We start from the raw sequence: 19097 nt of genomic DNA, 5'->3' as shown, positions 1-19097 counted from the left end.
AATTTTAACCACAAATACTTTTTAATTTGAAATTATTCAGCCTAATGAAAACCATATCAATGTGGTTTCTATGCATAGTTTGTAATCACATATGTGCAAGGTGACAACCTTTTAAAAGGGAAGTAAACCCTTCCAAACAACTTGGACCTATAGGTAAGCCTAGATTAAGGCTTACCTGTAGGTCCAAGCAATATCTCCTAAACCTATATGGTTTAGGAGATATTTGCCCGAAAATGGGCACCGCTGTCTACGGCGCATGTGCCGTAGACAGCGGCGCGCATGCGCACTAAATGCGGCAAGTCCAAGAATGGATTTGCCAAATTTGTCGACTCCCGTGCGCATGCGCGGGAGTGACGTCATCGCGGCCTCGCCGTATGACAGCGGCGGAGCTGCGAGGCGCGACTCCCGTGCGCATGCGCGGGAGTGACGTCATCGCGGCTTCGCCGCTGTCATTGGTCGGAGCTGCGAGACGCCACCAGCAAGATGGACGCGGCGGACTACAGGGATCAGCGGCGACTTCGCTGGCTCCTGTGTCAGGTAAGTGACACATAATGAGCTACTATGCGATGCATAGTAGTCCATTATGCTTTACCTTTGCAGGGAAAAAAAGAGGAAGTAAACCCATCAGGGTTTACTTCCTCTTTAAGCTCAGAGTACAGCTCAATACTGCAAAAAAAAAAAAAAAAAAAAAGAGAAAGGTCAGCATTAGAAGCCAATTAGACTCTGTTACATGCACATGTGCGATCCCTGAATACACTGACAGAAGTAAAGATTAGAGATAAATGCTCCTGTTCAATCAGCAGACATATTTTGATCCAGTGTTCTTAGTTCTTCACCAAACTGTGTTAAAAAATCTGGGTGAGAAGCATGGCAAGATTGAAAGGATCACAAAACAGAAAAAGGCTGTTTTTATGCACAACCCCCCCCAAATCAAAGTGTAAACACGGCCTTACAATTTTCTCCTGCAGTCTCCCTGCAAAGTCCCACAAATAACCTGTTGATCCTGCCAATAAAGCCTACCCAATGCAGCTTCCTGTGATGGTATGGCAACAATGTCGCCTTGCTCCTTAATTCAGAGTAGCTACCCCTCTCATGTAGGATGCCAGCTTGCTCTACAGTGAGGGGGGAAAAAAAAAAAAAGAGAGAGTTAGGCCCCTTTCACTGAGGCATTTTTTTTTTCAGGCGCTATACAGGTGCTATTTTTAGCACTATATCCCCTAAAATAGCACCTGTATAGTGCCTGAAAAAAGCGGCTCCTTTCACTCCAGGCAAAGCCGGTGGGCTTCGACACTGGAGCGGTGCGCTAGCAGGACAGTAAACGTCCTGCTAGCAGCATCTTTGGAGCGGTGAATTCAATGGGGCAGCGTGGCTATACTGCCAGCAAAGCACCGTGGGTGGTTTTAACCCTTTTTCGTCCGCTAGCAGGGGTTAAAACCACCCCGCTAGCGGCCGAATACCGCCACTAAAAATAGCACCGATTTACCATCGATGCCTGCACCGCCCCAGCGTGAAAGGGGCCTAATCAACTGTGTTAATGCCAATTTACAAGCTTGTAGCTTGTCTGTCTGCACCTGATCACATCTAGTCTTTACCCACTGCTTTTGGATTGACAGCAATGATTTGGTTGCTGAAACCCTCTCACTGTGAGCTGCAGGGTCTGTGAGAAGAAGCAGAGGGTAAAGAATAATTGTTTACTTTATGAGGCTTATGCATCACATAGTAACTGGATTTGGGACTTGTGCAGCAGTCTTTGGCTGTATTTTGATATACTGCAGCTTGCCATTCTTTAAATGTGGTAGCAGCATTCGTTTTGACATCACTTTTTTTTCTGTCGTATGAGAATTTGTGACTTTAGTAACCTTTTCAATTTCTAATTGCAACTAGTAAGTGAAAAAAGTCAGACGTTCTGTCGCCCAGTTTTCAGATCGTCCGTATGGGGAATTTGTGTGGTATTTGCAATCTATTGCTGTGAACCTACATCATGAGTTCATAAAGCTGTCCATGTGAGTGAAACAGGCCATTGTAAGGCTTCAGAAAAAAAAAATCCACCAGAGAGATAGCAGCAACATTAGGAGTGGCCAAATCAACAGTTTGGTACAGTCTATAGAAAGAAAAAACACATTGGTGAGCTCAGCAACATAAAAAGGCCTGGATGTCCATGAAGGACAACAGTGGTGGATGATCACAGGATCCTCTCTATGGTAAAGAAAAGCCCATTCACTACATCCAGAGCACTCTCCAGAAGGTGGGTGTATCATTGTCAAAGTCTATAATCAAGAGAAGACGCCACAAGAGCAAATACAGAGGGCTCACCACAAGGTGCAAACCATTCATAAGCCTGAAGAATAGAAGCCAGATTAGACTTTGCCAAAAAAACATCTAAAAAAACAGACCAGTTCTTGAAGAGCATTCTTTGGACGGATGAAACGAAGAATAATCTGTACCAGAATGATGTGGGGAAAAAAAATAAAAAAAAAAAAGAGTGGAGAAGGCTTAGAACAGTTCATGATCCAAAGCACACAATGTCATCTGTAAAACATGGTGGAGGCAGTGTGATGGCATGAGCATGCATGGCTTTCAGTGGCACTGGGTCATTGGTGTTTATTGATGACGCGACAGACGCAGTCGGACGAATTCTGCAGTTTTGAGATATACTGTCAACCCAGATTCAGCCAAATGCAGCAAAGTTGATTAGATGGTGCTTCACAGTACAGATGGAAAATGATCCAAAACACACAGCAAAAGCAACCCAGGAGCATTTGAAGGAAAAGAAGTGGAATATTCTGCAATGGCCGAGTCAATCACTTTATCTCAACCCAATTGAGCATGCATTTAACTTGCTGAAGGCAAAACTAAAGGCCGAATGACCCACTAAGAACAACTGAAGACAGCTGCAGTTATAGCCTTGCATCAGAAAGGAGGAAACCGAGTCTTTGGTGATGTCCATGGGTTCCAAACTTCAGGCAGTCATTGCCAATGAAGGAGCCTCAACAAAATATCAAAAATGAAAATTTTATTCAGGATTATATTCATTTGTTCAATTACATTTGAGCCCCTGAAAATAGGAAGACTGTATAAAAAGGGTTGCAGTTCCTAAAATTTGTACTTGAGATTTATAGTCAACTCCTTGAATTAAAGCTGAAAGTATGCGCTTCAAAATAATTTGGATTGTGTCATTTAAATTGTATTCTGTTGGCATAAAGAGCCAAAAAGTATGAAAATTGTGCTCGTGTCCCAATACATATGGACCTTACTGTAGAGAATGTACCCAAGTAATAATATTTCATTACATTTTTTTAAAATTTTTATTATAAAAGTAAGAGGGAAACATAAAACTAGTGCGATATTTGATACGGTTTTTGATAAACCAAAGCATCAAATATCTGGTTCGGTGGATGCAGTAGTAATTCTAATTTTGCCCTTTATGTCCTTTATCCTTGAAAATAGTTGCTCACAAATACAAGTACTGCTGAAAACTGATGACAAGAATAAGGCGTGATTGTGAAGAGTATGATATTTTTCTTTGGGAAGATAAAATTAATAAAAGTCCAGTAAATGGACACTGTCAACGGTGTAAAGACTTTTACAAAAAATCCCCCCCCAAAAAAAAATTTTTTTTACATTTTTAAATAAGTTTATATTTTTGTGTTGGGCCTGCACAGGTTGGGCATCCCGGGTTTAGGTAAACCTCAATGCATTTCCTAAGGAATATGCTTATTTTATTGAGGAAGCCATTACAGAATCATATTATGTTAATGCATAACAATGTGCGTTAAATATGTTGGTGTAATGTGGTGTCTTTCATTCTGAATGCATCATGGCATCACTGCAATGCATGCACCATTTTTTGTCTAGGCACCAAAGGTTAGTGCATTACCACACTGCAATATAGAGCATTCACAAGGCGCACTGGGGTGGCATTCAGAATAAATGGCACAGCATTGCCCCAACACATTTAACATGACTTGGTGCACATAGCCACAACACCATAATGGATAATGACTGGGCCCTAAAGTAGATTTCTCCCTTCTTCATTGGGGCAAAAAGATAAAAAAACATGCAAACACACACACAACAAAATGTCATTGTCATCTCCTATAATCTTGTGTCGGCAAAAAAAGGGTTAAAATGGTGGTTGAGGAGGTGTTGCATCGCTTCCTCACAGGGCTTCAGTGGAAAGGGAGATTTAGACACATATCTAAGGCAAGCCGGGGGAGGGGGTTCCAGCAGATGGATATGACGATTAGTGCTAGTGGCTATAGCCTCTCAATGATGACTGACACTATCTGGAAGTCCCTGACTTTAAAAAGAAACTAGAGAACACTGAAGTGGGCCCAAAACTGTTTTCCCCCCTATGAAGGGGTCCCGTATAGTCTATGTCCACCACTGCCAGATGCCAGTGTAAAAAATACATTTCCTACCAGTATATTATGACCTTAATATATGATGCATCATGCAATGGAATTTCGCCACATCTGAAGAAAGTGAACACTAAAGCCTTGTACTACTATTTTTTTGTTCAATCCAGCGGGTTGAAAGAAGAAGAAAAAAAAAAAAACACCACATCAACCTGACAGCTCAGGTTAGAGCGACTGTACTAACAATCCAATGTTAGTACAGCCATCTACCCTGCTGTTCTATTATGTTCTGACAGGGGGACATCGCCCTCGCCAGAACACTCAGGTCAGCGCTCTCAGCCTGGCTGAGAGTGCTAATCGGGAGCCGGTCAGCAGACCTTTTTGGGTCATGCCTCTTCTGTCAGACTGGCTGCTGTACACACAGACTGAATGTCGGCCGGTTTCTACTGGACTGGCCCATTCAGCCCTTGTGTACTAGGCTTAAAGTGGTTGTTAAGCCACTATATTTTATCCATCCCATCTCCTCTGTTAAATAACAAAATGTGTCCCAGTGCCTGAGCTATATAAAAAAAAAATGCCAATTTCTACCTTATATCAGAGCATCTCCCATCGCTCACATGACTCCTCGACTCTTTTCTCTCCTGGGCTGACAGGAGGAGGGGCCGAGAATCCCCCACTGACATCAGCCGAGGAGCCACGTGAGTGCTGGCAGACGCCATGATACAAGGTAGAAATCAGCATTTTTTTTAATATAGCTCAGACACCGGGACCCATATTGTTATTTAACAGAGGGGATGGGATGAATAGAATATAGTTTTTATAGCAGCAGGAGGGGTGGGGCAGGCAGTGTCTTGAGCTGACAAGCAGGGAGGGAGGGGGAGAGGACAGAAAAAGACTGTGGATGATGAAGGCACGTAAACTGACCACAGTGTCAGGGCTCAGCAGCCATGAAAAATATGTGGTCAGTTTACAGGGGGGGGGGGAGGGCAGAACCAGCCAGGTATTTTAGGTTATACAGGGGGCCAAATGACACAGCACAAGCACTGTGCTGTTATTCATACTTTAAGGGGACAGGTATTTTTTTTTTTCTTTGGAGGTAAGAAACACTTTAAGACTTGATACAGTCAGCAGGGCATGAAAGGAGTAAAACGACTCTAGGCAAAGTTTGCTTTATATTACAAGTTAGTTAAACTGTCAGAGGTTTTTGCTATCTGGAAATCCAGCTTGCAGAAAAAGCTCAAACAGTTCACCAGAAGATGAGCAGCTGAAATTAGCTTCGTTTAGAAATTCCAGGCATTGTGGGGTTGATTCACCAAAACTGAAAGAGTGCAAAATATAGTGCAGCTCTACAGAGAAACCAATCTGCATCCAGTTATTTTTATGTTAAAGCTTAATTGAACAAGCTGAAGTTAGAAGCCGATTGGCTACTATGTAGAACTAGACCAGATCTAGCACTCTCCAGTTTTAGTAAATCAATCCCTGTGTTACTACCTAGCAGGGAGGAAGATGCTACTACTGAGAGGGAGGAATGTACTACCAGAAAGCACACCAACACCTCCACCACATGCCTCAAATCTGGTGACTTCCTCATCATCACTTCTCATTTCACATTACTTTTACTTCCCCTTTAAAACAAGTAGGAAACCAACTCACACAGGGCATTTGCCAAATTCCATTAAGGCTGGGTTCACACTGAACGCAGCGGCTCAAAGCAGGAGTCCTGTGCGTCTCCATTCAGTTTCAGCTTTGATTTCAGCCCAAATTTGGGGCTGAATTCGGACCTGAAACAGACCAAAAAGGCGCACAGGATCGCTGTGCAATTTGCACCAGAGATGTGCGAGCTGGTCAGTGATCCGGCTATGCAAATTGGATACGGCTTTCTCAATAGTGTGAACCCAGCCTAAAGCTTCAAATAAGCATCAAACACGCATGGAAAAAAGGCATGTAAAAGCAGTAGGTGCTATAATTAACGAATCAACATGTGTAGACTAGGCCTAAAATACAAAAAGGTGCATACTTTGTGTGAAAGCAGTGCACCACGACAATGCACAGTGATGCGTTATTGTGTGTGTGTTATGTGCTGAAATGCTCATCTATTGGCAAGGCGAGTTGGGATGTCATTAAAGGATAAGAGCAAAACTTTTTTTTTTCCTTTATATTTGGATAGGAGTGGAGAGCGATTAGAACACCCGTCAGGTTTCTATTGCGGTCTGTGTCCCTGTCAGCCCAGGTTCACACTGACTGCGGGTCAGAAACTCACACGATTTCATACCCGCATGTCAGTCTGACTTCGGGAGCGATTTCATAAACATATGTGCAGGTTCATGCACAGATGTCTATTGAAATCGCCCCCAAAGTCACCAAAAGTAGAAGTAGTGCAGGAACTACTTTTGGGAATCGGTGTGGTGCCGTAAAGCTGGTGTTGCACCGATTTGGATGGTGCTACTCCCGGCAATAGCCACCGATTTGACATGTCAAATCACATGCCAAATTGGCCGGATGTGAACATGGGCTTAGGGATATACGCTATCTCTTCCAACCTCAAACCCCCCCCCCCCCCCCCCCATTTACCACCATCACCATTTGTGGCGATGATGCAAAATGAGGTACGATTTGGCTATGGGTCTGGAAGTGAAAGGAATTTGTCTCAATAGAACACAGTTGGCAAAAAAGAAAAACTGCCAGGTGTTCTAACCCTCCCTTACTCTATTCAAATGGGGGGGGGGGGGGGGGGTGAAGTTTTGCTCACAGTGCTACTTTAACCCTTTCACTGCCTAAGACATTTTTCCACAAAATCATTTTCAGGCATGAAGATTACAGAAGAATTATATATTTTCTGAAAGTGCACATTCTAGAGCAGCCTTTTCAACATAGAGGAACCCTTGAAATAGTTTCCGGTCTCAGGGAACCCCTGCTAAAAATTAGAAATCTACAACTCTTGATACATTAGTGTAATGGTCAGTGGGATGAATGGTCCTTACCCTTGTGATCATTGGGAAGAATTACTTCCCTACAGATAGTTAAAAAGATCAATGGTGTCAGTGAGAAATGATCTGAGAGGCAGAAATTGCCCAATGCTGAAGGAACCCCTAGCAACCTCTGGAGGAACCCTAGTTGAGAATCACTGTCCTAGAGAATAAAATAGAGGCAGTTCAAAATATTTATGTCACACAATATTAGAACAGTTTATGAAAAATGAAATGTTTGCAAAAATACACTAAAGTAGATTTTAGGGCATAAAAAAAAAAAACACAATATATTACTCACCTTTTGGTAAAACATAAAAGATGAGGTTATGCCAAGTAAATGGTACCTAACATGTAAAGCCCTGAAATTGCAATGGCAACAAACTTCAGTACCCTAATGTTTTCCATAGACGCCCCTACATGTCATTAGTTTAGAGTTAACCAGGAATAGTGGGCCTAGAATTACTGCTCTCACTCCGAAGTGTGCAGCAATAAGTAACACGTAGTGCAATCAACAGTCTCCTGCACTGTAGTACCTGTGAAGCATGCATTTCCGATCGCTTAACACTTTTGGGGGGTTTAAGTACCAGGTGTGTATGGAAGCAAGCTGGAGGCTGCAAAGCTTCTATCTGACAGCAGACAGTTGGATAAAGGTTACAAACTGCCCTGCAGGGACACAGACCACAATAAGAAGTTGACAGAGGGGGTTATTTATGAAAGGCAAATCCACTTTGCACTCCAAGTGCACTTAAAGTGCAGTCGCTGTCGACATGAGGGGAAGATCTGAAATGAGGGGAAGCTCTGCAGATTTTATCATCCAATCATGTGCAAGCTAAAATGCTGTTTTTTTTATTTTCCTTGCATGTCCCCCTTAGAGCTAAAGTGAGTGCACTTGTAGTGCAAAGTGGATTTGCCTTTCGTAAATAACCCCCATAGCGTCCAGTTTTTGCCCACTTCATTCAAAAACAAAAAACAGTCAAAGTCTTTGGGTAGTACTTAGACGAAGTCTAAAATTATCCATTATGCATAATGGTTTACAGGGGAGCAGCAATACATTACAACAGTGTTACACCAATGCACAAGAGCAATTAGCCTACTATGCTCTGTCAGTACAGAACAGCCTAGAATATAGGGAATAAAAAGGTTCAGACACCCTATTAGCAAGCTGCTAGTACTCAACTTTCAGCCTTTCCACCGAGTGCAGGAATCTGCCCTCTCAGCAAACAGCCACTATTACGTGAAGCCTCCTGACAACAATCTTGCCAGCCAAATTCCCACACAGACTACCGCTCACAAGAGCAGACTGTTTTGAAACTGAACTCGTAGCTGGGAATAACAACCAGCACACACTACAAACATAACTTGTCCCGCTCCCTCCCTGCGGCAACAACTGGCACAGATAGAACCCAACCCCCTACAGAGGTGGCATGTGTACCAGGAGGAATGCAGGCCACAATCTGCTGCACTACACACACACACACACTTCTATTTGGGGAATTCACTAAATGCAACAAACTCAGATCACTAGACTATAACTTCAAGGTATTGTTTTGCAATAGTAACACTCTGTGATGATACAAAAATAAATAAATAGAAGGTGTTTAACTTCTACAACTTCCTTCATGTTAAAGGATAAGTGCAGTTTCTAGACAAAGTACACTTGGTGGTCAACTCATTTTTTGAACTTATACCTACAGATAAGCCTATAATAACAGTGAATATCTCCTAAACTGGCATTGTTTAGGAGATATTCACACTGGATGCAGCCTGTGACATCACAGTATGCCAAACCTTCAGAGCTTTGTGCCGGAGCCGAGGGCTCCTGTGCACATGCACAGGCGTGACGTCATCGCGGCCCCAGCCACTCATATAGCTGGAGCCCCCAAACATGGAAGGAAGACCAGGTGAAGACGGAAGCTTTCAAGAGGAGCTCCACCCAAAAGGTCTTGTTCTGCGCTCCTCTTGAACAAGGGGCACCTTTGAGGAGCAGCGGGGGGTACCCGATTTTGACAGGTACACGCTTCTCGCTTACGTTTTGAGCGCACCGACAGGTCCCAGAAGACTGCACATACCATTCACGATGCACAGTGGGCACACAGCTGCTGCAAGATGTCACAGCTGGGTCCCCATAGTGAGGATGCTGGCAACCAAAGACAGCAGCGAGACCGACTGGGGTGAGCACACTTCTGGATCCTGGGAAAGGTGGGTGGCTGTTTTTTTTTTAAAGTCAGCAGCTACAGTTTGTGTAGCTGCTGACTTATTTTTTCCACAGGTGACTGGAACTCCGCTTTAAGCTGCCCATACATGGTTCAGTTTCTTTCGTTCAGCCACCTGGCTGAACCTATTCCCCCTTCAACACATTCAGTGTGAATGCAGGAATGTCCCCGGTTGTGTCATTGTATTCTGATAGCAGCAGGGAGACACTCCTGCCTTGCCACTGTCACAATACACAGATCAGGGCTGCAGGTTTACGAACTGCAGCACTGGTCAAATTTTTCAACAGTCCCGTTTGTGAGAAGTCATCTGATAGATTACCTTCTCATGATTGAGAATGGGCATACATGAATTTAAATTAAGTCGGGTTCCTGCTGAAGTGGCTGAATTTCAACCTATGTATGGCCAGCTTAACCCTGTTTACCCTCGTACCCTGACCTAACCTACCCCATTCTCCCCTTTCACAGCTGTATACCTACTTCAATCAAATATCTCTGGCCTCTAGCATTTGTTTGCCTGCAGATTAAAGCCCCACAGGCCTCTGGGGCACAGTCTCTCTTCTACTACAGCCTCAGAACACAGCGCCACAAAATCTGCAGGGCTCCAATATGCAGATGCTGCCAGTGAGCCATCGGTCTGAGGCAAGTACGCCTCTGCAGTGGGGGATGGTGGATTAAGTTATGGCAAAAAAGATAAGGGCAATAGAAGACAGAGTGCACTTATTTTTGCCTTCACCTAACCCACCTACCCCCCCCAACAGATGTGTATGTACCTCAATCTCTAATAATTATGTCTGCATAAAATAGTAAAACAATTACACAAGGGATCAGCACTGTACATGCAAATCTTATCTTTGCTGGTACGGGGAAAAAAAATCTAACAGTGCTCAGAGCATTTACAGCTTGGTGTTGTGTTGCGCCACATATGCAGGTCTGTTTGTTTTTACTAAACAGTAAAACAGCATGGATGAAGGAATCTCCTCTTTGGCTACTGTACTTGATCTAGGTGGTGCCAACAGGTCAATCACAGCTCAAATATGAGCAGTGCATGGCCACCTTGAGGGCTCAGCAACATATGAGAGTGTTCGGGGTCGAGTGCCTGGTTGCTTAGAAGCTGAGCATTGCATTATGGGAAGAGTCATATGTAAAGTGTTAAGTAATTCGCTGGGATCTAAGGCACAGTGTCATGGAGTGCCCAACAGCTTGTGTGGACAAAATTTAGTTTGCTTCAAACAGGGTTTGTGCTCCTATACAGGTCTAGGCAAGTGTAAAGCCGGCCATAGATGGTTAGAATCTTGGCTGTTTCAGCAAGAACCAGCCGAGATTTTAACCATGTGTGGACAAGCCGAACGTTCCCAAGTTGATCGATCAAACAATTTGGGTAAAACCAGTCTGCTGGATTTCACATGTGGCCATTATAGCCACTAGCAATAATCACTGTGTTCTCCCGACAGGGAGAGCAATGGCTCGGCAGGAGGGATTCCCCCAGCAACACTGTGTTGATGGGGGAATCAAGGGATTTTCTTTCTTGCAAACCGTGATTGCAGTAAAGAAATTTGCTCTGTCTATGACCGGACTAAGAATGAAGGTGTGAAAATCCAACTTGAAGTAGATCAAACACAGGTCAGAAGCAGATCAAATACACCTGTCTGAATTCTGAATGATATCAAAAGGGTCTCAAACTGAAGATACACTGATGTCAATGGCACAAGCCTAAAGCATTCCTGCCATGGAAGGCAAATCCCACAGTCAGGAAGTATGGGACAATTCTTACCACATCCCCCTTTCAGCTGACATATTCATTTTATTAGAACAGAAATGTAGCATGTGCTGATAGCATCCCAGATGGCAGATTCTAACCACTATGCAAATACCGACACTCTCCGAAGCATCAAGGCCACCTTCTCCACCAACTTTGTAAACCCCTATCCAAGACATCATTCCTTAGACCTTCCTATTCTACAGTGCAAGTGTTGTGTGACTTTTGGAAGAAGAACAAAACAAGACAGAAGAAAAACACTTGTCCGCCACAGCAGCATGGCACATTTGTGGGAACTTAACACAATGTCGGGCGATTGATAACTAGGGTTTACCTTCCTACATTACACCCAAGATGAATGTGTCAAGGATGACTGTGTAGGGCAGGTTATGTCTTCCATGCCTGGAAACCCGTATTTCAGTCAGATCAGTGGGCTATTTCTAACCATTTATAAAAGGATTCTGTGCAATTCTGAGGACATGTCTGTTTAAAGGCCACTTTTCACCACAAATCTGTCACCAATCGAACGTATCATACAGTACTGGGCACAGCAATAGACAAACTGCTACAAACTCCAAGCAAGCTCCTTGTGATACATAACCCCTGTTAGGTGGCCCCTCTCCATTATCCATAACCCCTGATGTTAAGTGCCCAGTCATGAGATGTAACCCCTGACATTTGGTGGCTTCTCATGATACATAACACCTGATGCTAGGTGGCCTCTCTCCATGATGCTGAACCCTTGATGTTAGTGACCCTTCTCAACAATATGTAACCCCTGGCTTATCTTCATGAAACCTAACCCATGACGTTAGGTGGCCTCTCTCCACGATACCAAACCCCTACGTTAGGTGGCCCATCATAATACATAACCCCTGATGTTAGGTGGACACTCTCCACGATACATAACCCCTGATGTAAAGTACCCAGTCATGATACATAACCCCTGATGATAGGTGACCTCACTCAATGATACATAACCCCCGACGTCAGGTGTCTAGTCATGATACGCAACTCCTGAAGTTAGGTGGCCCCTTATGATATGTAACCCCCTGACAGTAGGTGTCCCCTCTCCATGATACGTAGCTCAAAATGTAAGGTGAACAGTCCTTATACATAGCCCCTGATGGCAGGTGGCCCCTCTCTCTGATACGTAATCCCTGATGTTGGGTGACCCCTATTCACGATACATAACTCCCGATGTTAGGTGGCCCATCGCTCTGATACGTAACCCCTGACATTAGGTGGCCCCTGGCTCTGATAAGTAACCCCTGATGTTAGGTGACCCCTATTCATGATATTAAAACCCCTATTCGCCATACATAACTCTCAATGTTAGGTGGCTCCTCGCTCCGATAAGTAACACCTGGCGTTAAGTGACCCCTATTCATGATATGAAACCTCTGACGTTAGGTGACCCCTTTATATGTAACCCCTGATGGTAGGTGGTCCCTCTCTGACACATAGCCCCTGAAGTTAGGTGCCACCTACTATGGAGATCTTCTAAAGTTGGGTGACCCCTCTCCATAACCCCTGAATATATGTGGCCCATAACATAACTCCTGAAGTTAGGTGTCCCCTCCATGACATAGAACTTTTGAATGTATGTCCCCCCCAATAATCCAATACCCCCTGTGAAGTTGTGTGCCCCTCCTCCTCCCCCGGCAGTTGTTATGATAGTTGTGTCGTCGTCAGCCGGTGCTCCCAGGCACGCCGAGGCCCGCTCCTCCCCCCTCCACCATTCTTCATACTTACGAAACGCTTCAACTTTTTCTCGGGCGGTGATTTCCTGAGCCAGCCGGAGCAGACCACTTCTCCGCCGCCCCCCGAGCCCATTCCTCCGCCGGAGCTCATCATGGCTCTCCTGCCCAGCCCGGCACCGTGTCCCCTCCTGATCTCCGAAAACAGGCTGATGGACACAGCCTCCAGGGTGAGCCGCCCTCCTCCTCCCGATCAGTACAGGGACAAAACTTCACCAAAACTTTATTCCAGGGGAGCGGGGAATGAGCCCGGCTCCCCGCCCTCAGCGCTCGCTCTATGAGCCTCTTCCGCCTCGTCTTCCCTCTTCTCCACAACTTTGTCCGGAGCCCGGCCGGGAGGAGACTGGCGCTCTGTGATTGCGGGGCCCTGAGGAGAAGCTGCCTGTGCTTAGTAGATGTGGGATGGAGCCGCCCTGTGTCCGGGCTCCTTCCTTCTCATCCCGCAGATCACACACACATTTTTTCCTCTTCCACTCAATACAGTACTTCTCCCCCCTCCTCCTCCTTCTTCTTTTCTCCCTCTTCTTCTCCCCTCCTCTTCTCCTCCGCCCATCCATGGAAGCGCCGTCCTGCAGTTCCTCCCTTTTCTCCTCTCACGCCTCCAATACGAGAAGCAGGAGACGAGTGTGAGAACCATGGCTGGCCTGAGGGGGACTTCTCCCCGCCTCACAGCGCTCTCACATATTCCTTTCCCCTCACACATACTCCTTTCCCGTCACACAGACTACTATCCACTCACACATACTCCTTTCCCGTCACACAGACCCCTGTCTCCTGACACATACCCCTATCCCCTCACGTAGAGTCCTTTTCCCCCCTCACACAGACTACTCCTTTTCGCTCCTCACGCGGACTACTCCTTTTCGCCCCCTCACGCGGACTACTCCTTTTCGCCCCCTCACGCGGACTACTCCTTTTCGCCCCTCGCGCAGACTACTCCTTTTCGCCCCTCGCGCAGACTACTCCTTTTCGCCCCTCGCGCAGACTACTCCTTTTCACCCCTCGCGCAGACTACTCCCTTTCGCCCCTCGCGCAGACTACTCCTTTTCGCCCCTCGCGCAGACTACTCCTTTTCGCCCCTCGCGCAGACTACTCCTTTTCGCCCCTCGCGCAGACTACTCCTTTTCGCCCCTCGCGCAGACTACTCCTTTTCGCCCCTCGCGCAGACTACTCCTTTTCGCCCCTCGCGCAGACTACTCCTTTTCGCCCCTCGCGCAGACTACTCCTTTTCGCCCCTCGCGCAGACTACTCCTTTTCGCCCCTCGCGCAGACTACTCCTTTTCGCCCCTCACGCAGAACTCTCCTTTTCGCCCCTCACGCAGACTACTCCTTTTCGCCCCTCACGCAGACGCTCACGCTGACTCCTTTTCCCCCTCACGCTGACTCCTTTTCCCCCCTCACGCTGACTCCTTTTCCCCCCCTCACGCTGACTCCTTTTCCCCCCCTCACGCTGACTCCTTTTCCCCCCCTCACGCTGACTCCTTTTCCCCCCCTCACGCTGACTCCTTTTCCCCCCCTCACGCTGACTCCTTTTCCCCCCCTCACGCTGACTCCTTTTCCCCCCCTCACGCTGACTCCTTTTCCCCCCCTCACGCTGACTCCTTTTCCCCCCCTCACGCTGACTCCTTTTCCCCCCCTCACGCTGACTCCTTTTCCCCCCCTCACGCTGACTCCTTTTCCCCCCCTCACGCTGACTCCTTTTCCCCCCCTCACGCTGACTCCTTTTCCCCCCCTCACGCTGACTCCTTTTCCCCCCCTCACGCTGACTCCTTTTCCCCCCCTCACGCTGACTCCTTTCCCCCCCCCCTCACGCTGACTCCTTTCCCCCCCCCCTCACGCTGACTCCTTTCCCCCCCCCCTCACGCTGACTCCTTCCCCCCCCCCCCTCACGCTGACTCCTTTCCCCCCCCCCTCACGCTGACTCCTTTCCCCCCCCCCTCACGCTGACTCCTTTTCCCCCCCTCACGCTGCCTCCTTTTCCCCCCCCTCACGCTGACTCCTTTCCCCCCCCCTCACGCTGACTCCTTTTCCCCCCCTCACGCTGACTCCTTTTCCCCCCCTCACGCAGACTCCTTTTCCCCCCCTCACGCAGACTCCTTTCCCCCCCCTCACGCAGACTCCTTTTCCCCCCCTCACGCAGACTCCTTTCCCCCCCTCACGCAGACTCCTTTCCCCCCCTCACGCAGACTCCTTTCCCCCCCCTCACGCAGACTCCTTTCCCCCCCCCCTCACGCAGACTCCTTCCCCCCCCACGCAGACTCCTTCCCCCCCACGCAGACTCCTTCCCCCCCCCCCACGCAGACTCCTTTCCCCCCCCCTCACGCGGACTCCTTTCCCCCCTCACACAGACTCCTTTCCCCCCCCCCCTCACGCAGACTCCTTTTCCCCCCCATGCAGACTCTTCCCCCCCCCCCTCACCCAGACTACTATCCCCGACACGAACACCTTTCCCTGCCATTGCAGGGGGGGGGAGGGGAGGTGTCCGCTACGGTGGGGAAGGTTTCTGTGACGGATTGGCTGAGTAAGGGGGAGGTGTCCATCTTCCTGTATTTATAGGCGGCTCTTTTAACCAGAAATTAGGTCTTTGATGATGCCATGTGGGAGGGCGAAACACGACGCAATTTCCAGTTTCAAGTCCAAATGATGTAATTTCAGGTTGTCGGTGGAACGCGCGCCAGTAGCATCGTTTCCTATTGCAATCTCTTGCCAACACATAAAGAACTAGGATTCAATATTTTCTATTTTTATTATACACTTATGTTAATTTTTCATCTTGGTCATTTCACTTGTGTGATTAAATTATTTGTATGTTTATACTCGCATGTCAATAATATTGGGGTATTTTTGCCTCATTAGAGTTGCCTTTACAGTTTACTATTGGTAAACGCATTGGCCTAAGTTCACTGGTTTGTGGCTTATGTATTCTTAGCGCAGCTTCATCTTGTTCTTTATCTTTGCTTGGCGTCGTATAAAGTCTTGAGTTTCAGCTTGGTTTTTAGAAAATAGCACAGTTTTTCTTTTAACAATCTTGCCAATACATGCCTGTTTTTACATTTTGTAAATACCCATTTATTATTTGTCCAATAAATAGTCCCCTTCTTTTATCTCATTTTAGGCACTATTCTCCACGTATGACTGCCATGATTACGTGAGAGCTACTTTGCAAACTGATGTGAACTGCCATCCCTGTCCAACATTGTAAGCCTGAATGTCCCCTGGACTGAAAAGCTAGGGGTCCATTCCATCCGATCAGTGGGGACACAGGAGAGGGTGTGGTGCACCTCAAATTTTGGAGCCCTCTTGCGCTTTATGGATTGGAGCACATTGTTCACTTAGAGGTGCATGATTAATAATTGACTTACTATCCGGCCCAAAGGTGGTGCCCAACATATGTCCAGGGTATGCAGAGGACAGGAATATCAAATTCCCCGGGGCGATCTAGATGCGATTCCTCACCTCAGCCCCGGGGGAGATCGATATTCCTGTCCTCTGCATCCCCTGGACATATATGTGGCATCACCTTTGGGCCGGATAGTAAGTTATAGCCCCCCCTTTTCTCAAGAGATGGTTCTCTGTTTAAAGGTTATCCCATATTTACAGATATTCTTGATTTAATTTCAGTGCATTTTTACTCCTGATGATTGGCAAGAGCCATGAAACATGCGTCGAGTATATATCCAACTGATGCCCAGACCAGTTTGGCTTACCATGAGCAATTGCTTATGTTTATTGGTTTTATGAAAGCATGAGAGTGTCTATGCATTTGCATTGTTAATGATGTTGTATTATATTTTGTACAATAACTGTATATTTAACCACTTAAGGACCACCGCATTTAATTATACGTCGGCAGAATGGCATGTACGGGCACAAGCACGTACCCGTACGTGCTTGCCTTCCAGCGTGTTGGGGGTCCAATCGGACACCCTCCCGCTGGCTGCGACAGTCCGTTTCACTTCAGAAGCGATCCGGGATGAGGGGATGGCCGTTGGTTTCTGGCCATCCCCTCTTGATCGCTCATGGCGAATGAGAAGCTTCCCCTGCCTGTGTAGTGTGAACACAGGCAGGGAGGAAGTGATGTCACTCTCATCGGGGCTGTCTTAACCGGACTGCGAGGAGAGGACATAGTAAGTGCACCAATCACTACATTGACACGTAGGTACACATAGGCACACAAATCAAAATGTACTCTAGTTTGTAGAAGCTATGACTTTTGCGCAAACCAATAAATGTACACTTATTGACATTTTTTTTTACTAAAGACATGTGGCTGAATACATTTTGGCCTAAATGTATGACTAAAATTTAGTTTATTAGATTTTTTTTTATAACATAAAGTAGAAAATATATTTTTTCAAAATTTTCAGTCTTTTTCCTTTTATATCGTAAAAAATAAATATCGCAGAGGCAATCAAATACCATCAAAAGAAAGCTCTATTTGTGGGAAGAAAAGGACGCAAATTTTGTTTGGGTACATTGCATGACGGCGCAATTACCAGTTAAAGCAGTGCAGTGTGAAATTGTAAAAAGACCTCTGGTCCTTAGGTTGACAATTGGCCCGGGGCTTAAGTGGTTAAACAAGTGTACTATAGTAAATTGTGTCCTATATCCCAGATTGACACTTTTCATGATGTGATTTGTACTTAATAAACAATTTTAATCAAAGTATCCATTCAGTGACATGCCTCATTCAAAGTCCCATTTCCCTCTCCTTTCAAATGTTAGTACTTCTCAGCTGTAATTAGAGATTGTATAACCAGGGGCAAATGTTTTAGAAAGTGTTATTTTGTATGCCTTTCTTATTGTGGTTTCTTTTTTCTAGGTTGACAAACCTGTGAAAAGAAAATGTGGAAATTGTAGATCTAAGCTTCCAGATATCTGTTAGGCTTGTGCAATTCGTTTCGTAACGAATCGAAATTCGGCCGAATTTTGCATCTTTCGGACATTCGGATGCATCCGAATGTCCGAATAAAAAAATAACGAATAGCAACGAATACGAAAGAAATATAACGAATTAATTCGAATGAATTCGGTAATTCTTTAAAGATCTAATGAAACAAAAGGTCAGCTCAAAGTAAATCTTATAGTCCAATAGATATAGGCAATATGTCAAGTACTTTTCTGCAGCAGAGAATGACATTTTGTGACCCGACTTTGGGGCCCCATATCTCGGTATGCAAACACAATAGTACTAGCACTACAACATATCCAAATTTGGAGTTTCTAGCACCAAGTGACCCCGAGATACATGGCCCTAAAATCGGGTCACAAAATATTTTCGAATGCGGTTGAAATAATTTCGAATCATGTTGAAATCATTTCGAATGCGGTTGAAATCATTTCGAATGCTGTTGAAATAATATCGAATCATGTTGAAATCATTTTGAATGCGTTTGAAATATTATCAAATCATGTTGAAATCATTTTGAATGCGTTTGAAATATTATCAAATCATGTTGAAATCATTTCGAATCCGGTAGAAATATTTTCGAATTTGGTTGAAATATTTTCGAATGTGGCCGATTTTTCGGTAGAAAACTAAACGAAATCCGAAAACGAATTTAAGGAAGTTAACGAATATAACTAAACGAAATTAATGAATTAACAAATTAAAACGAAACTAAACAAATTTTTTCCTTTTGCACATGTCTAATATCTGTAGGAAACTGTTATGTGAGACATGTATTTCTTCAGTGGCAGGGGCTGAGTCTGCTGCTAACCTAAAGGAATTAATTGTTTCCATGAAGGAGGTAGTTTCCTCCTTTCAAGCCTTTAATGATAGGTTAGCTGAGTTGGTCCCTTCCATGTCTGTAGCAGTGACAGTACCCCAGGTTCCTTCAGTCTCATCAAGATCTCTACCACCTTTGGTGTCAGAGACAGTTAGTTCCCATGCGGTCTCTGATCCAGAGGAGGGGGCGAACTCAGATTCCTCATCTGACGAGGAATCCGTGTCAGAGATGGAGGAAACTTTTTTAATACGGCTAGATACCTATTTCCAGTTGAAGATATTGAAGAACTGTTAAAAGCCGTTTTTACTTCTG

General features: G+C 45.6%; 1 protein-coding gene and 1 long non-coding RNA gene across 5 annotated transcripts in view; one reads left to right on the top strand and one right to left on the bottom strand.

Moving 5' to 3' along the window:
- GAB1 (GRB2 associated binding protein 1) overlaps window positions 1–13191 on the bottom strand; it is a 132120-nt gene extending 118929 nt beyond the window's left edge. For all 4 annotated transcript variants that reach the window (XM_077476964.1, XM_077476966.1, XM_077476965.1 and 1 more), the window contains exon 1: window positions 13052–13191. In XM_077476964.1, coding sequence (XP_077333090.1) covers window positions 13052–13153 — 102 coding nt within the window. In that variant the 5' untranslated portion in view covers window positions 13154–13191. The remainder of the gene's footprint in view (window positions 1–13051) is intronic.
- On the top strand, window positions 13088–17721 carry LOC143975031 (uncharacterized). Its single transcript, XR_013272319.1, has 2 exons — window positions 13088–13226; window positions 16172–17721. It is a non-coding gene; the product is annotated as an uncharacterized LOC143975031 (long non-coding RNA).
- Window positions 17722–19097: the final 1376 nt, after the last annotated feature.

This window comes from Lithobates pipiens, unplaced genomic scaffold (assembly GCF_037356315.1).
Source record: "Lithobates pipiens isolate NorthernLeopardFrog02 unplaced genomic scaffold, aLitPip1_a1.2 Scaffold_13, whole genome shotgun sequence".
Lineage (NCBI taxonomy): Eukaryota > Metazoa > Chordata > Amphibia > Anura > Ranidae > Lithobates > Lithobates pipiens.
Note: the sequence above shows the minus strand (reverse complement) of the source record. Positions and strands in the feature narration are given on the sequence as shown.